Below are 17,726 nucleotides of genomic sequence, written 5' to 3' on the forward strand. Positions count from 1 at the left end.
CCTTTAACTCTCCAGCCTGGGCTGTTTCTCGCAATGCTTTGCTAGTGACAAGCAGCAAACCCCTCCAGGTGTTGTTATTACTCAGTACAACAGATTGTGGAGCCCCACACCCAGCTAGATGCATGAATGCTCCCAGAGCTACTCAGGAATCACACAGAGAAAGGCACCAGCCAAATCCCCCCAACTCCCAGCCTCATACCTCAGGAATATACCATTTTGCAATGCTCATCCTGAGCAGTGCAAGTTTATTAATTGGTTCACCACTTCATCAGTGGAAAATGGCTATACACCAGCCTTTGCAAACCTGAGCAAAGACCCTTACCAACATGTCAGGCAAACTCACTGGTAAAGATAAACAGTTAAACAAATTCAAGCTGTCAACTGCTTTAGCACAGGGAGTCCACCCCCCAACTTTCTCAGTAATCTACCACAGCTCATTCTATAAAGTCACTCGCTATCTTTAATTACACATATATTATGCTTTCCTCCAGGCTGCCTGTGGTAGGTTTACACACACTTATTTTCAAAATAGTTATCTTAATTAGGTGCAACCTTTATTGCTGTGTGGGTTTACCAGCAGCTACTTTATCTCTTTCAGAGATGTTTTTACACACACACACACACACACACACACACACACACACACACACACACACACACACACACACACACACACACACACACACACACACACACACACACACACACACACACACACACACACACACACACACACACACACACACACACACACACACACACACACACACACACACACACACACCTCTCAGTGGTTTGAGCATTGGCCTGCTAAACCCAGCATTGTGAGCTCAATCCTTGAGGAGGTCACTTAGGGATCTAGGGCAAAAATCAGTACTTGGTCCTACTAGTGAAGGCAGGGGCTGGACTCAATAACCTTTCAAGGTCCCTTCCAGTTCTAGGAGATATAGGTATCTCCATACATTATTATATTTACAACTCAAATTTAACAGTGGTAATTGGATGACAGCCATAGAATTACCAGAAGCTTTGAGAAGGATTAGAACCACCAGTCAGACAGCATCCACTGGGCTGCTGAAAAATCAGTGTGGGACAATTATGCCCTTGGTTAACAGATATTATCAATGCCTACTACACAAAAGCAAACCTGCCAGCCTCCTTGAAAAATGTAATAGTCTTCCCTATAAAAACAAAGAAACCAAAAGTCCCCCCCCCCCAAGCCCACTCAAAACACAACATACAGTGCAAAAGACGTTTCCAACTAAGGTCCTGTATCTGACCTCCCCTTATTCCTTGGCACTGGATTGGTTTTCACTTGTTTCACATTTTAAAGATTATATTTCTAGCCCTAATGGTTGTGAAGACAATTAAAACCAACCAAACAACTAAGTATAGATTGTGGAGATCAGGCAGCAAAGGTTAGATTCAGAGGCAAATTCTGTATCTTTGAAAGGCATGGGGATTATAACCAAATATATAAATAAAATGCATCCTTTCTTTAATAGTTTTTGGTCAGTCACAGAGGAAGATGCAAGAAACCTTACATTAGGCTGCTGTGGGATAATCTTATTAGATCTTCTCCTAAATCCTTTATTTAGAGATCGGCTTAAATCCTTATACTGCAGTACTCTACTCACTGCTGGGTGATGCCACCTCCTGGCAATTCTGGGGATTAACTCCATCCAATTCAGCTTCTCTTCCACTGTGCAACTCTCCTCCCACTCACCAAGTCTCAGTACTGCTACCTTGTGACTTGACTCGCCAGCCAGGTCATACTGTAATTTCCCCTTCTGGAGAGAGCAGATCTTTCAAAGTTTCTCTGCACAAGCAGCATCAGGCAGTCCTCCCACTCTCTGCCCTGACTATGTCACTCCCACAATGACTCAGTCAGTCTTCCCATTCACTGCCCCTACCAGTGGTTGATAGGGGAACCCAGGCCCAACCTAGCGTTGCCAACTTTCTAATAGCAGAAAACTGAACACCCTTGCCTGCTCCTGCCTTGCGCCTGTCCTGAGGCCCTGCCCCAGCCCTCCCACTTCTCCGAGGTCCTGCCCTGGCCCTCCATCCCCTCTCCCTCTGTCCCTCGCTCTCCCTCACCCTCACTCACTCGCTCATTTTCACTGGGCTGGGGCAGGGGGGTGGGGCATAAAATGGGGTGAGGGCTCAAGCTGGGGGTGCGGGCTCTGGGGATGAGGATTTTGGGGTGCAGGAGAGGCTCCAGGCTGGGGCCAAGAGGTTCAGAGTGTGGGAGGGGGCTCTGGGCTGAGGCAGGAGGTTGGGATGTGGGAGGGGGTGTGGGCTCCAGGTGGCACTTTACCTCAGGTGACTCCCGGGAAGTGGTGACATGTCCCTCCAGCTCCTAGGCGGAGGTGTTGCCAGGGGCTCTGTGCACTGCCCCCCAGCATGGGGGTTGCAGAGCCGGTGCTTGGGGTGGGGGCAGCATGTGGAGCCCCCATGGCTGCCCCTTCACATAGGAGATGGAGGGACATGCCGGCCCCTTCCTGGAAACAGAGAGCCTGCCTACCCTGCTGTGCTGCCAATCAGACTTTTAACGGCCTGGTCAGCGCTGCTGACCCGAGCCACCAGCGTCCCTTTTCGACTGGGTGTTTCAGTTGAAAACCAGACACCTGGCAACCCTAGCCCATCCTCGACTCTCAGTTCCAGTCCAGGGCCCTACAGGGAGCAGTTAAAGTCTGGTATTCACCAATCTCGCTGTTCTCTTCCCTGGAGTACTTCCTACTGTGCTTCGTTAAGATTCTCCTTCACCAGCCTTCCCAGTCAGGACACTCTCCAAGGTCTATTAGCTAAACCTCCTGGATTCCTCTCCCCCTTCCTTCTCCCTTATCTTAGGAAGGGAGACTGGAGGATTCCTCCAGCCACCCACCACTGTTGCCGGCCTCCTGGCTTTATAGAAGCCCTGCCTGTCCTGTCACAGATGAGCTTCCTTCTAATTAGTGCCCTCCACACAGCCTAAATCTCCCCCTTTTGCAGCTTAATTGGCTGATCGGGCCCACCTGGTCTAATACAACTCGTTGAGGGCAGTGTGAGGAGTACATCCCATCACAATCATGAAGCATGAGATTTAATATTAATTCCAAAATTTATGTTAGCATTAACTATCATAATTATCTATGAAGTTGTGTCTTTCAGGGACCCATTTCACATGCGAATAGAAAAGGCTCTATTTGAAAAATTCAGTACAAAAGAGACTTATGTTAGGGCAATGTCTGCTAAAAGTTTATTCACATCCCCAGATACTAGCATATCAAGATAAAGAGAAGCCTAGATCTATACAAGAAAACATTAAACAGACCTCCACACGCAGAAAATAAAGCAACAATTCCTATTTTGGAAATGAAAATCTGTTGCTAATCTGTGACATACTGAAAAATAATGGCTAAAAGACTAGCATAGTCTCTGACTAAACAGAAAAAAAACAGTTACTCACCTCATAACCGTTGTTCTTCGAGGTGTGTTGCTCATGTCCATTCCAATTAGGAGTGCATGCACCACGTGCAGTTGTCAGAAAGTTTTTCCCTTAGCAGCTCCTGTCGGGTCAGCTGTGGAGCCCCCTGGAGTGGCTCCTTCACGGCACTGAATATATGCCCCTGCCAACCCGGCCCCTCTTCAGTTCCTTCTTGCTGGCTACTCCAACAGAGGGGTAAGAGGGTGGGTATTGGAATGGATATGAGCAATACATCTCAAAGAACAACAGTTACTAGAAGGTGAGTAACCATTTTTCTTCTTCGAGTGATTACTCATATCGATTCCAATTAGGTGACTCCCAAGTCCTACCTAGGCGGTGGGGTCGGAGTAATGGAATCGCTGACTGGACCACTGCTCTGCCAAATGCTGCATCATCGTAGCGTGCTGGATGATGGCGTAATGAGAGGTGAACATATGCACCGAGGACCATGTTGCTGCCCTCCAGATCTCCTCTACTGGAACCTGGGCTAGGAACGCTGCCAAAGAAGCCATAAGGGCTGGGGATGGAACCTTGGCTAGCTCGTAGTACGTCCGGATGCAGGACGTAATCCATGATGAGATCCTCTGAGATGAGATTAGGAGCCCTTTCATCTGGTCCACAACCTTCACAAACAGCTGGTTCGACTTCCTAAATGGCTTTGTGCGCTCAGTGTAAAAGGTTACTGCCCACCGAACATCCAGAAAGTGGAGCCTTTGTTTTAGGACATTAGTGTGAGGTTTGTCCTTATAGAAAACTGTGGGGGGAGGGGGTTGGAAGTGAGGGCCTTTAACTCTGACTGAGGTAATGGCGACCAGAAAGGTTACCTTCCACGACAGGTAGAGAAGGGAGCAAGTCACCAGTGGTTCAAAAGGGGGACCCATTAGCATGAAGAGGACCAAGTTGAAGTCCCACGCAGGGAGCGGTTATCTAATTAGTGGGTATGACCACTCCAGGCCCTTGAGGAAATGGGCAACCATAGGGTTGGCAAAGATTGAATGTCTGGCCGCTCCAGGGTAGAAGGTCAAAATGGCTGCAAGGTGCACGTTGATGGATAGTGTGAGACTGGGCTGTTTCAGGTGCAGCAGGTACTTCACGATGATTGGTATAGGCGCCTGGAGTGGAGACGTGCAATGCTGAGCACACCAGAATGCGAACCTTTTCCATTTTGCTAGGTATGTGGCCCTAGTAGAAGGTTTTCTCCTGCCGAGTAGGACTTCTCTTACCAGTTCCAAGCACAGGAGCTCCATGGGGTTTAGCCATGAAGCTTCCAGGCCATGAGGTGGAGGGACTGGAGATTGGGGTGATGAAGGTCAGGTCAGGGAGGAGTGGCAACATGATCGGGGCATCCACTGACAGCTCCAGGAGCTTGGTGTACCAATGTTGGCGAGGCCACTCTGGTACTACCAGAATTAACTCCTCCCTGTCTCTGTGGACCTTGAATAGGACCTTGTGTACAAGGGTAATCAGGGGAAAGGCATACAACAGGCGGCCTCCCCAGGGTAGCAGGAACACGTTCGTGATCGAGCTCAGGCTGTGTTTCAGGAAGTAGCAGAACATTGGACACTTTCTGTTGCTCTGGGTGGCGAACAGGTAGACCTGGAGACAACCCCACCTTTGGAAGATGGAGTGTATGACATCCGGTCAGTCGTCCGGTCGTCATTCCGGAAAGATCTGCTGAGATGGTTGGCTAGTGCGTTCTGGTAGATAGGATGCCTCCAGGTGAATGGAGCAGGCTATACAAAACTCCCACAGCTGGAGGGCTTCCCAACAGAGGGGAGAGGAATGGGCTCCTCCCTGCTTGTTGATGTAAAACATGGCAGTGGCGTTGTCTGTCATAACTGCCACACACTGTCCTTGTAGTCGGGCCTGAAAGGTTTGAAATTCTCAGGGCTTGCTTTATGAACTGCGGGGCCCGATTCGAATACCTGGCGGTGATCTGGGGCTTTGGCAGCACTTTGGCGGTGGGAGATCTGCTCCAGGTCTTCCACAGCACCGAAGGACCCCCCCCCCGACCGCCGAAATGCCACCGAAGACCTGGAGTGGACCGGGTGAGTAAAAAAAAATTAAAAAGGCGCCTAAGGTGCGGGGCCCGATTCCGGGGAATCAGCCTAAAGCCGGCCCTGGACATTCTAGTCACACCGCCCTCAGCTCCTTGATATTGATATGGAGTGAGAGTTCATCCTGCGACTCCAGGCCCTGCGTTTGGAGGTCTCCCAAGTGTGCATCTCGTCTCTGGTAACTGACGCATCATCTCTGGGATAAGGAGGGCTGGGGGCTGTTGAAGAGGACTCCCTCCCACACTGCTTGAGGGTCGAGCCACCATCGGAGGGACTCAAGCACCTGTGGAGGCACGGTGACCACTGAGTCCAGGCTGTTGCTCTCCGGATGATCGGCTGAAGCAAGCTACGCTTGGAGGGGTCTGAGCCTCAGTCTGGCATGCCAGACCACATAAGTGCAGGCTTCCATGTGGCCGAGGAGACTCAAGCATCCCCTTGCTGTAGTGGTCGGGTACCTTTTGAGGCCCTGAATAATGTCTGTCATTGCCTGGAATCAGGCCAGTGGCAGAAACGCTCTTGCCTGTACCGAGTCCAATACTGTCCTGATTAACTCTATTCTTTGGGATGGTGACAAGGTTGACTTGTTCACGTTGATGAGGAGACCCAGTGTCTCGTACATGGCTCTGACCAATCAGACCTGAGACTCCACCTGCTCCCTCAGTCATCGAGGTAGGGATATACCTGCACTTGCCTCCTTCGGAGGAAGGCTCCTACGACTGACATGCAGTTGGTGAACACTCAGGGGCTGTCAACAGGCTGAAGGGGAGGACCGTTAACAGATAATGTTTGTGGTCGACCACAAACCTTAGGAATCATCTGTGTGCAGGCCAAATGACTATGTGAAAGTATGTGTCTTTCACGTTGAGGGTGGGGTACCAGTCTTCCGGAGCCAGAGAGGTGATGATTGTACTTAGGGAGACCCTGGAGAACTTCAACATGAATCTGTTGAGTCCTTGCAGGTCCAGAATGGGTCTGGGACCCCCCTTGGCTTTGGGGATTAGAAAGTATCAGGAATAAAATCCACTGCCCCTGAGGAACCTCCTCCACCGCTCCTATGGCGAGAAGCGCCCGCACCTCCTGGAAAAGGAGTTGCTTGTGAGAAGGGTCCCGAAGAGGGACGGGGAAGAGGGGTGGGAGGGAGGGGAGGAGCAGAATTGGAGAGAATATCCCACTTCTACCATGCAAAGAACCAAGCGGTCCAATGTTATTTGGGACCAAGCACAGTAGAAGTGGGATAGACGGTTCATGAAACAGGGGGAAGGATCCAGTGCCGAGGCAGGTGCGCCATCCTCGGGTGCACCTTCAAAAGGCTTGCTTTGAGTCTGATGATGGCTTGGTTGGGCCATGGCTCTGCCTGGGTGGGGGATGGGAAGGCTTGTGCCTGCCCTTCCTGCCCCTGTAACTGTAAAAGTCCTGCCTCAGGTGAGGAGGATAGGGGCATTGCTGCTGGGGTTACAGCTTAAAAGGCCTGCATTGGGTTGCCGGGTGTGCATAACCAATGATTTCATAGTTACCCGGGAGTCCTTTGGGCTGTGCAGCCTGGAGTCTATCTGCTCTGAAAAAACTCTGCCACATCAAACAGTAGGTTCTGCAGGGTGTGCTGCCTTCAGGGGGCAACCCGGATGCTTGCAAACATGAGCCCTGTCTCATGGCTATTCCAGAGGAAAGGGTGCAGGCGGCAGAATCCGCAGCATCTAGCGAGGCCTGCAAAAAGTTCCATGCCACAGCCTTTTCTTCATCAATTATAGTCGCAAACTCAGCTCTGGAGTCTGGTGGAATCAGCTCCTTAAACTTCACCATGAAGCCCACAAGCTGAAGTTGTATCTACTGAGGATAGCTTGTTGGTTGGCTATCCTCAGCTTCAGGCCTCCCAGTGAGTAGACCTTTCTGCCGAAACGGTCCATTCGCTTTGACTCCTTCAGCTTGAGAGTTGGTCCCTACTGCCCGTCTCTCCTTATTAACGGTGGCCACTACAAGGGAGCATGGCTGCGGGTGCGAGAATAAGTACGTGTACCCTTTAGGGCACAAAGTACTTACGTTCCACACCTTTAGCAGTAGGCGGGATCAATGCTGGGGTCAGCCACAGAGTCTTAATGTTGTTCTGAATTGTTTTTATCAGGGGCAGAGCTACCCTGGATGGCCCCTCTGGTGCCAAGATGTCCAACATGGGGTCATCAGGTTCCATTACTTCCTTTGCCTACAACCCCATGTTGTGGGCGATCCTCCACAGTAGGTCCTGGTGTGCTCTGTGGTCTATCGGGGGCAGACCCGAGGTAGATGCACCTCCGGGGGGATGAGGAAGACGAGGCCAGAGGTAGCATGGGGTTCTCCTAACCCGCTAGCTCTATGACCTCCTCCTGCTCAGTGCCGGGGGCCTCTGCACTGACCGTTGTCCCGGTGGCTGTGTCCTGGTTCGGTGGTGAGCCTTGTGCTGATGCCATCTCAGTGGTGGCCTAGAAAAGGACCCCATAGCCTGTGGGAAAGCCCAGGGGATCCAAAAGGGATACTGTGCAGGTGGCTGCCACTGTGGGTGCCAGGGTACCACTCCTGCCTCATTTCAGCGCCTGTCAGATCTGTGCCGGCTGCAATGGGAGTAAAAGGAATCCCATCAGAGTCCGACGAGACTGACCTCGACCATGATGACCACGGCGGTGCCAATGGGTAGTGCGCCGGGGACCGATGCTATGCATCTGGTGCCGAGGACTGGTACCGAATTCACGATGCTAAATTGATCATGTGGGTGACTGGTGCCACTCCATCAGTGCTGGGGACTGGAGCTGCTCCACCCTCACTGTTGGGGAAGAAGATTATCGCCCCAGTGGTGCTGGGGAACCCCGGCTGGAACCTGTCCCAGTGAGCGGTGCCTTGATGATGGCAATCGGGAGTGGTGCAGCGGGGAGCAGTGCCAAACTGCAGAGGGCAACTGCCGCATCATGGCCAGCTTGCCTCTAGACAGTGCTGGTCATGGCAGCACTGGAGGCTTGTCTTTGACTGCCAGCGGCTGAAGTGCCATCATGGCAATCAGATCCCTGGCAGCTTCAAAAGTGACTGGGGAGGAAGGCAGCTCTAACTCCTCCACTGGCACTACCAGTCTGGAGAGTCACTGGGCGCTGGACTTGACGGTCCCCTCAGGGGAACTGAAGTCGACAGCACCGACTCCTGCGCTCTCGGTGCTCAGTGCTCCTGTGTAAGATGCACAGTTGTTGCACCTGCCTGCACTGCTGTCTTCGAACAGGGGAACAACCTCTATCAGTTTTCCTATGCCACTTGTGCAGCACTGAGGAGTGGGAGCGGTGCCAGGTTGTCTCCGCAGCCTGCAGTGCCGGGGAGTGCCAGTGCCAAGGGTCTCTTAGATCAGAGTCCTTCCCTGGCACCGTGTCGTGTATGGAGGCTGGGGCGCTCTGCACGGACATGCTCGGTGCCAGGTCCTGATGGTCCGCAGCAGGCTGGGAGTGAAGAGCGGAGTCCATCAAGAGTTGTTTTAGATGGAAATTGTGTTCTTTCTTCATCCTGGGGTGGAAAGCTCTGCAAATTTTGCACCTCTCTGGTGCACCTTCCCCAGACACTTCAAGCATGAATTGTGGGGGTCGCCTGTTGGCATAGGCTTGCTGCAGGTTCTGCAGGGCTTAAATCCTTGAGACTGAGGCATGCCCCAGAACCCAAAGGAGGGGTCAGGGATTGGGGAAACCCCACTCCCAAACCTTCTCTATCAACTATATAACTATAACTAACTGTGAACTGGAAACTACAACTACAAACTAGAAGATACGCTAAGGGAAGCGCTTGCTATTTCGCAAGCAACCACAGTTCCGACGATTGTCACTGGCGGTAAGAAGGAACTGAGGAGTGGCCAGGTGGGCAGAGGCATATATTCAGCACCATGAAGGCGCCATTCCAGGGGGCTCCACAGCCCCCACATTCCAGGAGCTCCACAGCCAACCCAACAGGAGCTGCTAAGGGAAATACTTTCCACCAACTGCATGCGGCGCGTGCACACCTATTTGGAATAGATATGAGCAATCATTCGAAGAACTGATTTCAATATAGAAAGGTGGGGGTCCACAAGGATTTTAAAAATTAATACTTGCCACTCCAGGCTTGTATTAAACTCCCAAGGTTACAGCTTTTCTTTGACCTTGGCTTGGTAAATGCTGCCACCACCCAAATGCAAAAAAAACCAACAACAAAAAACCCCCCTTTGGAGCCAGGAAGGAGCACTTGGGAATTCCTTCCTGTGGGGTACCCTCAAGTCCTTTCACCCCCCTCTCTGGGGAAGAGCTGAGAAAGAAAACAAAGAAAATTAGCTGTTGCTACCAGCTACTCCGACAACAAGCACAAACCTCTTAGGACACCCGAAACCCAATCCTGTTAAAAAAGGTGAATTTTATTAAAAACAAAAAGAAAGAAAATATACCTGGAACTTAGGCTTTTGCTAGATTCCAAAAATTAAGCACCCAGAATAGCTTTCTTGGGGGTTCAGCTTAAAGGTTACAAACAAACAAAAGCATCTGGGGTTAGCACAGAGGAGATCCACAAGCCAAATAAAGGAAGAAACTTGATCGCATCTAGCTAAACATTCCTAATTTACTTACATATTTGGGTGGGTTCAAACAAGTAATTCTAGGTATGATCTGATGAATTTTCATACTTGGTTCAAGCCTTACACAGCATTCCTGATTATAGCATTGCTGCTCCGTCCCTCCAGCCCAGAGAACAACAGACAAAGGGAAAGTTTCTTTCCCAATTTTAAAAAGTTTTACCTTCCCATTGGCTCTTTTGGTCAGGTGCCCACTTCTTTTCTTTTACCTGTGGGCAAAAGGGCCAAGTTCCCAACATAAAACTTTCTCTGTCCCATAATGCCATTCTTATCTCATATTTTTCACACTTTAAAAAAAATGCCATAAACCTATGCAGCACCTTTTGCTGTCTGCCATCTCTGACAGATGCATGGAGCCTGCACAGCCCTGCACTGTTATCATGAAATACAGTTGAACTTGCCCTGAATCGAAACACTGTGGTCTTGTTATATTACAACAGGGATCGGCAACCTTTGGTGCTGGCTGCCGCTTCCCGCAGCCTGCATTGGCCTGGAGTGGCGAACCGCAGCCAGTGGGAGGAGCCACGATTGGCTGAACCTGTGGATGCGGCAGGTAAACAAACCGGCCCGGCCCACCAGGGGGCTTACCCTGGCGAGCTGCGTGCCAAAGGTTGCCGATCCCTGTATTACAAGTAATGTGTGCTTTTGAGGAGCACTAGGTATTCTGCACTATATGTTATCAAGCAATAAAGATGAATTTATTTCCAAACAACTACAACAACTTATTGCATACCAAAAACAGTGCAAAATAATTATGTGCAATTAAAAACAAACAATATAGTGCAAACTTAAAAAGTTACAGGACAGAACCTTAAAAATAGAATGGAGAATCGTGCCATTTCAGTCCCTTTCTGCCAAACATACAGCAACCATGGCTCTCACAGGTGTGTGTGTGTGTGTGTGTGTGTGTGTGTGTGTGTGTGTGTGTGTGTGTGTGTGTGTGTGTGTGTGTGTGTGTGTGTGATGGAGTTCTCCACTGATTGTAAAGGGAGGCAAGCACATGGCTGTTGGACCTGTAAGTCAACAAACGCCTGCAGCATTTGTGTTTGCTGCCTGAGAAGCGCCATTATGTACTGGTGCAACTCCCTCTGCTTTTCCCGCTGGGACTCTTGGGCCTCTCTCCAATCCGTGCTTTCCTTCTCCAGGCTGTCTGCTATATTCACTCTCCAGGCCCTCTGTTCACAATCGGACGCAGCACTGGCTTGCAGGATCTTGGTGAACACGTCTTCCCCAGTCCGCTTTTCTCCTTCTCCTCCTCCTCAGGGTCAGGCATTCCATGGGTGTGGAGGGGGCACCCCTCAAAGCTGCAATGGCAGCAGCTATATATAAAACAGACAGATGTATCATCGTATTTACAGTCACAATGGAGAGCATTTAAACAAGACAGGCTCTGCACAGCACTGCTTTCCAGCCACAGGCACGGTGAGTATGTGCCGCCACAGGTGAGGGCTGGGGAAATGAGGAGGAAATTGTTTGATTAAAACAAAATTTAGGCCTCTAGTTTCCATGGGCATGAATATAGGCAATAGCACTGAGCAGTGGCACTATTTTCCACAGGCATTGGTGATTTTAGCTGATATCTCACTTCTGAAGGTCACAAAGGCACAGAGCACACAGGTACCCAGTCTGTATGCCACTGACCTGTTTACTGCAACGGTGCCTGCTGCAGTCATTGCAGAGTGGCATCAGAAAGTGTTCCACCAGAGGAAGAAATAAGGTAGCTGTCAAGGTTCCTTCCCCACTCTGAACTTTAGGATACAGATGTGGGGACCTGCATAAACACCTCTAAGCTTAACTACCAGCTTAGATCTGGTTTCGCTGCCACCATCCAGATTTCTGAGTGTCTTGAACACCCTCTTTCCCCCAAAAACCTTCCCCTCTCTGGGTAGCCTTGAGAGACTTCCTCACCAAGTCCCTGGTGAACGCCGATCCAACCCCTTGGATCTTAACACAAGGAGAATTTAACCATCCCCTATTCCTTTTCCCCCCCAATTCCTGGTGAGTCCAGATCCAATCCCCTTGGATCTTAAAACAAGAAAAAAATCAATCAGGTTCTTAAAAAGAAGGCTTTTAATTAAAGAAAGAAAGGTAAAAATCATCTCTGTAAACTCAGGATGGAAAATAACTTTACAGGGTAATCAGATTCAAAGAGCCCAAAGAAACCCCCTCTAGCCTTAAGTTCACAGTTACAGCAAACAGAGGTAAAATCCTCTCAGCAAAAAGGAACATTTACAAGTTGAGAAAACAAAAATAAAACTAACACGCCTTGCCTGGCTGTTACTTACAAGTTTGAAATATGAGAGACTGGTTCAGAAAGATTTGGAGAGCCTGGATTGATGTCTGGTCCCTCTTAGTCCCAACCCCCAAAACAAAGAGCACAAACAAAAGACTTCCCCCCACCAAGATTTGAAAGTATCTTGTCCCCTTATTGGTCCTTTGGGTCAGGTGTCAGCCAGGTTTCCTGAGCTTCTTAACCCTTTACAGGTAAAAGGATTTTGGTGTCTCTGACCATCAGGGATTTTATAGTATTGTACACAGGAGGGCTGTTCCCTTCCCTTTATAATTATGACAGCAGCCATCCCTAGAAACCTTCAGGAGAGCACTGCAGGGTATCTCCATGAAAGTTTTATCAAGCTCACTCAGGAGGATACAAGGGACATCCCTACATGCACAAACAAACTGTTCCACGTGGTCCCACCACCTAATCCCACAGGGGAATGAAAAACAGATGGGGTAGAGTTGTTTGTATGAGTAAAGCGATGAAAAGTAGATACCGGTGTCCCTGCTAACCTGGGGTTGGGCCAGGAACCATTTCTACATTTAAACATTGTAAGGGAGACGTCATGCACACGCTTACCCAAGGTTTGCTCCTCTGGATTGAGCTTATCCGTGCTTGGCTGGACTGGCTAGACTCTGGTGGAGGCTCAAAAAATCCTGGCTCACAGAATTAGCTGGACTGCCTCCCTCCTCCCCCTCCTCGTGTCCCACCTCCTTGCTGTTCAGAGCAGAAGTCTGTGTCTTGGGTTCCTTGAAGGTATGCCTAGTGGTCTGCAGGATGCTGGTGGGATCGTGACCACATACGGCTTGCAGCTCATTGTATAAGCAGATCTGCGGTTTGGCACCAGACTGACTGTTGGTCCCTCTGGCCATGTGTTATGCCACAGCTCCTTCGCTTTCACGCAGCACTGGTACTGATCCCTGTTGTTCCCCTTTGCCTGCCTCCCCCCGGCAATCTCTTCATAGATGTCCACATTTCTATGACTGGGCTGTAGCTGTGCCTGCACAGCCTCTTCTCCTCATAGGCCCAGGAGACCCAATACCTCCTGGCTACTCCAGGCAGGAGCACGTCTAGAGCAGTTGAACAGTTGCACACGACAAGGGAGAGCGGATAGGTGTGCTCACCAAACTGGGCACTCAGGAAAAGGGGTGGCTTCCAGTCTCCGTGACCCCTGGGCAGTGTAGTTCACCCTTGTGACCAAACTGGTTACTGTCAGGCATTGTGGGACTGCTACTTGAGGACCCTTAGGGTTGCCATAGGTTACAGAGTGTCTACACTCACTCAGTGTCTACCACAGTATGTCAACTATAGCTCAACATTGTTTGGGGAGGTGGTGTTACTGTGTTGCCATAATGGGATACTTAGATTGCCAGGAGACAAATTTCAGTGTAGACACACAAATAGGTAGATGCAAGGTGACTTTCATTGACTTACTTCTGTAGCCTAGACTAGATCTGCCAAAGCCTTTAAACCTAAATCTGCAAGTTTTGTACAATTATAAGTTAAATCACATATGTTGCATTCTTTGTTTTACTAGGTATTTTGTGAAAATAGACTTAAATAATAACTTTTTTGGTTTTGGATAGTCAATTTAAACTATTAGCTCCACACTCACTCTCCTACTGAAGATTTAGATGCCATAACCATGAAGTGATAAACATTTCCTACAGGATGCTTTGAAGGAGAGCACATCACACAACCCACTTGGCTTTCACTCTAACTTTGAGTAAAACTGTAAATCATCTGAAGTACGATTATGTAGCATTGGCCGCCTATCCATATAAGCATACACCTTTTTGAATGGATACAGAAGCATACACCTTTTTGCTGCAAAAACAAACGAACAAAGCATTGATGCCCAGTCAAATTTAGAACTTGATTAAGTTTCTGGTCAAATGGTGCACTTCATCTCTGGGATAACCCAGTTTTTTTCCTATAAGCCAGTCCTTGTTTAAGGTGAAACGTGACTCAGATTTGTGTTTCTCTGGTATGTTTAAAGTTTACTACCAGTGGGAACAAGTTTAAGCTCTGCAGCTGGTAGTCTACACCTTCAGAAGGTTCACATTTACAGAAGAGGCTTTTAGTTTCATAACTAGAAGGCCACTGCAAAATACTGAGGACAGATCATCCTTCCTTCCTAAGTTTTAAATACATGGTTTCTTAATTATCTAAACTTTGGTATGTCTACACCGCACACTCTTTGGCACCCCAGGGCCAGCACAGGTATAAATAGCTGTGTACAGCTTAGGCAAGTAAAGACAATCCTGAACTCTGGGTATGTACCCTGCAGGGCTTTCTACTCCCCTAAGGAGAACCTTCCCATCTACACTATTTTTAACAGTGTAGTGTCCTGCTGTTGGAGTCTTTCCCCATCACAGGGGGAGTCTTTCCCCACCACGGGCAAAGGCTCAAGCAGCTGAGAGGCAGCAAAGAAATATAGTGCTCCCCACTACCCCCCCAGCAGAGCCTTTCACTGATACATGTAGCTACATACCAGTGTGGACGCGGCCTGTTTTTCATCATTGCATGTAGTTACACCTACCTTACATGCTGTCGCAAGAGGTATACAGCAGTGTTGCCTCTAACTTTTTACGTCCATGTGTGGAATGAGTTTTATTATGTCCACCAATATGGAGGTGGTTTGGAGTGTGGGAGGGGACTCAGGGCTGAGGCAGACGGTTGGGATGCTGGGGGGGGGGGGTGAGGGCTCTGGCTGGGGATGATGCAGGCTATGGGGTGGGGCCAGGATGAAGGATTCGGGGTGCGGGAGGGCGCTCAGGGCTGGGGCAGAGGGTTGGAGTGCGGGGGGTGTGAGGGCTCTGGCTGGGGATGATGCAGGCCATGGGATGGGGCCGGGGATGAGGGGTTTGTGGTGTAGGCTGCCCCAGGACTGCGGTGGGGAGAGAGCACACCCCCCAGCCCTCTCTCACCACAGCAGTCTGGGGCTAGGGGAAAGGTTTCTCTCCCCAGTTGCAGCAGCTCTGGCAGGGCTGGGCCGGAGGAGGGGAGAGGCGTCTCTCCATGCCTGCGCGGCCCTTGATACCTTGCTGCGCAGCCTAGGGGAAACTTAGGCGTGCAGCATAGATGTAGCGTAAGAGAGAAATGAGGAGTAGCAGAGCTACTATAATGAATGGGATTAGTATAAATGATGCAAAGTCGATTCAGAGGAGCAAATAATAAGTTATTTAAACTTTTAAATTATTGCATGGTTGATAGTTTGTCCTTGTTGATTTTTACAGGTGTAGAATGATTCCATCCAATTTAACTTCCTCCACCACCAGGCTCCGCAAGAATTTCTAACAGAGAAACTCATGTTAAGCGATTTATTGCCAGTGGTTTGCTTTTAGTTGCCAGTCATCTCACCTGAAAGGATTTCTGAAGCCTCTTTCACTGCCACTCTTATTCAGTGTGTCTCTGTATCTCTTGTTTCAAGACAGCGTTAAGAGTTACAATATTTTAGACATAACTTTATATTTTCCCTTTTTTATATTTGATAAATGACTCAGTCCTACTAAAAATATGGGCATTTATTTAAAAGTTAACATTTGTAATCAGACAAGCATGTACAATTGTTATCAGCCCATCTCTGGAAGGGATACATCTATAATCATTGGAATCTTTTTCACAGACATTAATAGTAAATTGATTATTATCCTTCAGATGTATTTGATTAGTGAATCAACATCACAGGTATGGAAAATATTTTCAGTGTCTACAACTGCCATTTTACTTAATTTTATGAATGTGAATGTTAGTGCTCATAAAAGATGCCAAACAGCCCAGGAAATTGAAAGTTAAATACTTCCAATCATCAACTGAACAGTAAAGGCAGTGACAAAGATAAGCTTTCTCAGACAGCCCTAACAGCAATATTGTTCTGGAGGGGACTATCTTGAAGTCATGCAAAGCCAATTTAGCTTCCCAACCCATTACACCCTGTTTCTTAACTGAGAATACCCATATAGGTGCCAGTTGTGATTAGTTTGTGAAATGGATACCCATACAAATTCACTAAGGATAAGAGACTATGACAGGCATCACATCGAGGATAGCTATTCAGGGAATGAAGGAGACAGAGCTCATGTTGGAAACTGTTGATTAAAACGGTTAATTAACAAAAGTACGAGGCACAGTTATACAGAAGGCAAGTTCTGTGCAGCTGAAACAGCAGGCCATTTTTTAAACTCTAAACTGGTCCATTAATTTAGACCTGCTAGTATTGGATATTTTCATTCTTTATTTTCAGTCCTTCTTCACTCGACCTCTGAAGTGGTCCATTAATTGGAAGGCCCCGAAGTAGTCTCCAAGGAGTATTCCCATTTTCACAGGCAAAATACTGAAGGAAAAAACACACCAGAGTATTTACATAGTCTTATAAATCACAGAAGTGATCTATGAGGTTAAGCCCAAGAATACAAAGTGTTACAGATTCTAAAGTGAAGTACTACCAGTCTTCAGAATGTATTTATGGGGTAGCAAGTATTCCCAGTGTACAGAGAGAAACTGAGGCAGTGATTCCCCAATATCAGAGCCAGGATTAGAACTCAGGAACTCAGTCACTAAATGGACACATTCCTTTAGAACATACTGCCTCACTGTCCACATGATAATGTACATAAAGAAATTTAAATGAAAGACGTTCCCCAATCTAAGTGGGCCCAATTTCTCAATTTATTTTGGAAACTGTCAGTCCTAGGAATAATTATTTTTGTACTCAAGACCTCAAAAGCCAAACTTCTCCATATTAGCATAACCCATCTGTACAACAGGATTTGCAGTTTTGTAGAGATACTTAACTCACTCAAGTGGTGGCAGACGCTATAAAAATTATATATTTGTAATTGAAGTACAGGATTTTTGTTGAAACAGTTTTTTCACTCCTCCCTAAAAGTGTCTCATGCATGCTCACCTAGATGCCCAGTGTCTCTCGAGTTTTTAGGATGCAACTATGAATAAATGTCTAGTAGAAAGACAAGGGCAAATGAAGAGGGATATTTGGGGAGGAGGATGGAGAAGAGAAGTTAGGAGGGAAAAAATTTTAAGCTGCCCTTCTCCCGCCTCTGAAGCTATCTTTTCAGTAGCTGTTTATGCACTTCCTGCTACTTACAGAATCACTTTCTACTGTCAAAACCAAACTGGGAACGGTTACATTTAAAAAAAAAAATAGAAACATTGATTTTAAAATAGGTGTTGGACCACTAACTGCTGCTGGGAGCGGGACCAGGCTTCAAATAGTCCAGGAACTTAAAAAAATGCCTAAATAACAAATATATTTTGAAAGCACTAAAGAAAAAGGTCTTCATAGCCTTCTCTAGTGTTTTATCCTAG

At 48.2% G+C, this 17,726-nt stretch overlaps 1 protein-coding gene across 2 annotated transcripts in view; it reads right to left on the reverse strand.

The window, feature by feature from the left end:
* Window positions 1–15,907: 15,907 nt before the first annotated feature.
* Window positions 15,908–17,726, reverse strand: part of LOC120398926 (epidermal retinol dehydrogenase 2-like) — a 34,517-nt gene continuing 32,698 nt past the window's right edge. For both annotated transcript variants that reach the window (XM_039526697.1, XM_039526696.1), the window contains exon 7: window positions 15,908–16,734. In XM_039526697.1, coding sequence (XP_039382631.1) covers window positions 16,641–16,734 — 94 coding nt within the window. In that variant the 3' untranslated portion in view covers window positions 15,908–16,640. The remainder of the gene's footprint in view (window positions 16,735–17,726) is intronic.

Source organism: Mauremys reevesii, linkage group 2, assembly GCF_016161935.1.
Source record: "Mauremys reevesii isolate NIE-2019 linkage group 2, ASM1616193v1, whole genome shotgun sequence".
Classification (NCBI taxonomy): Eukaryota; Metazoa; Chordata; order Testudines; family Geoemydidae; genus Mauremys; species Mauremys reevesii.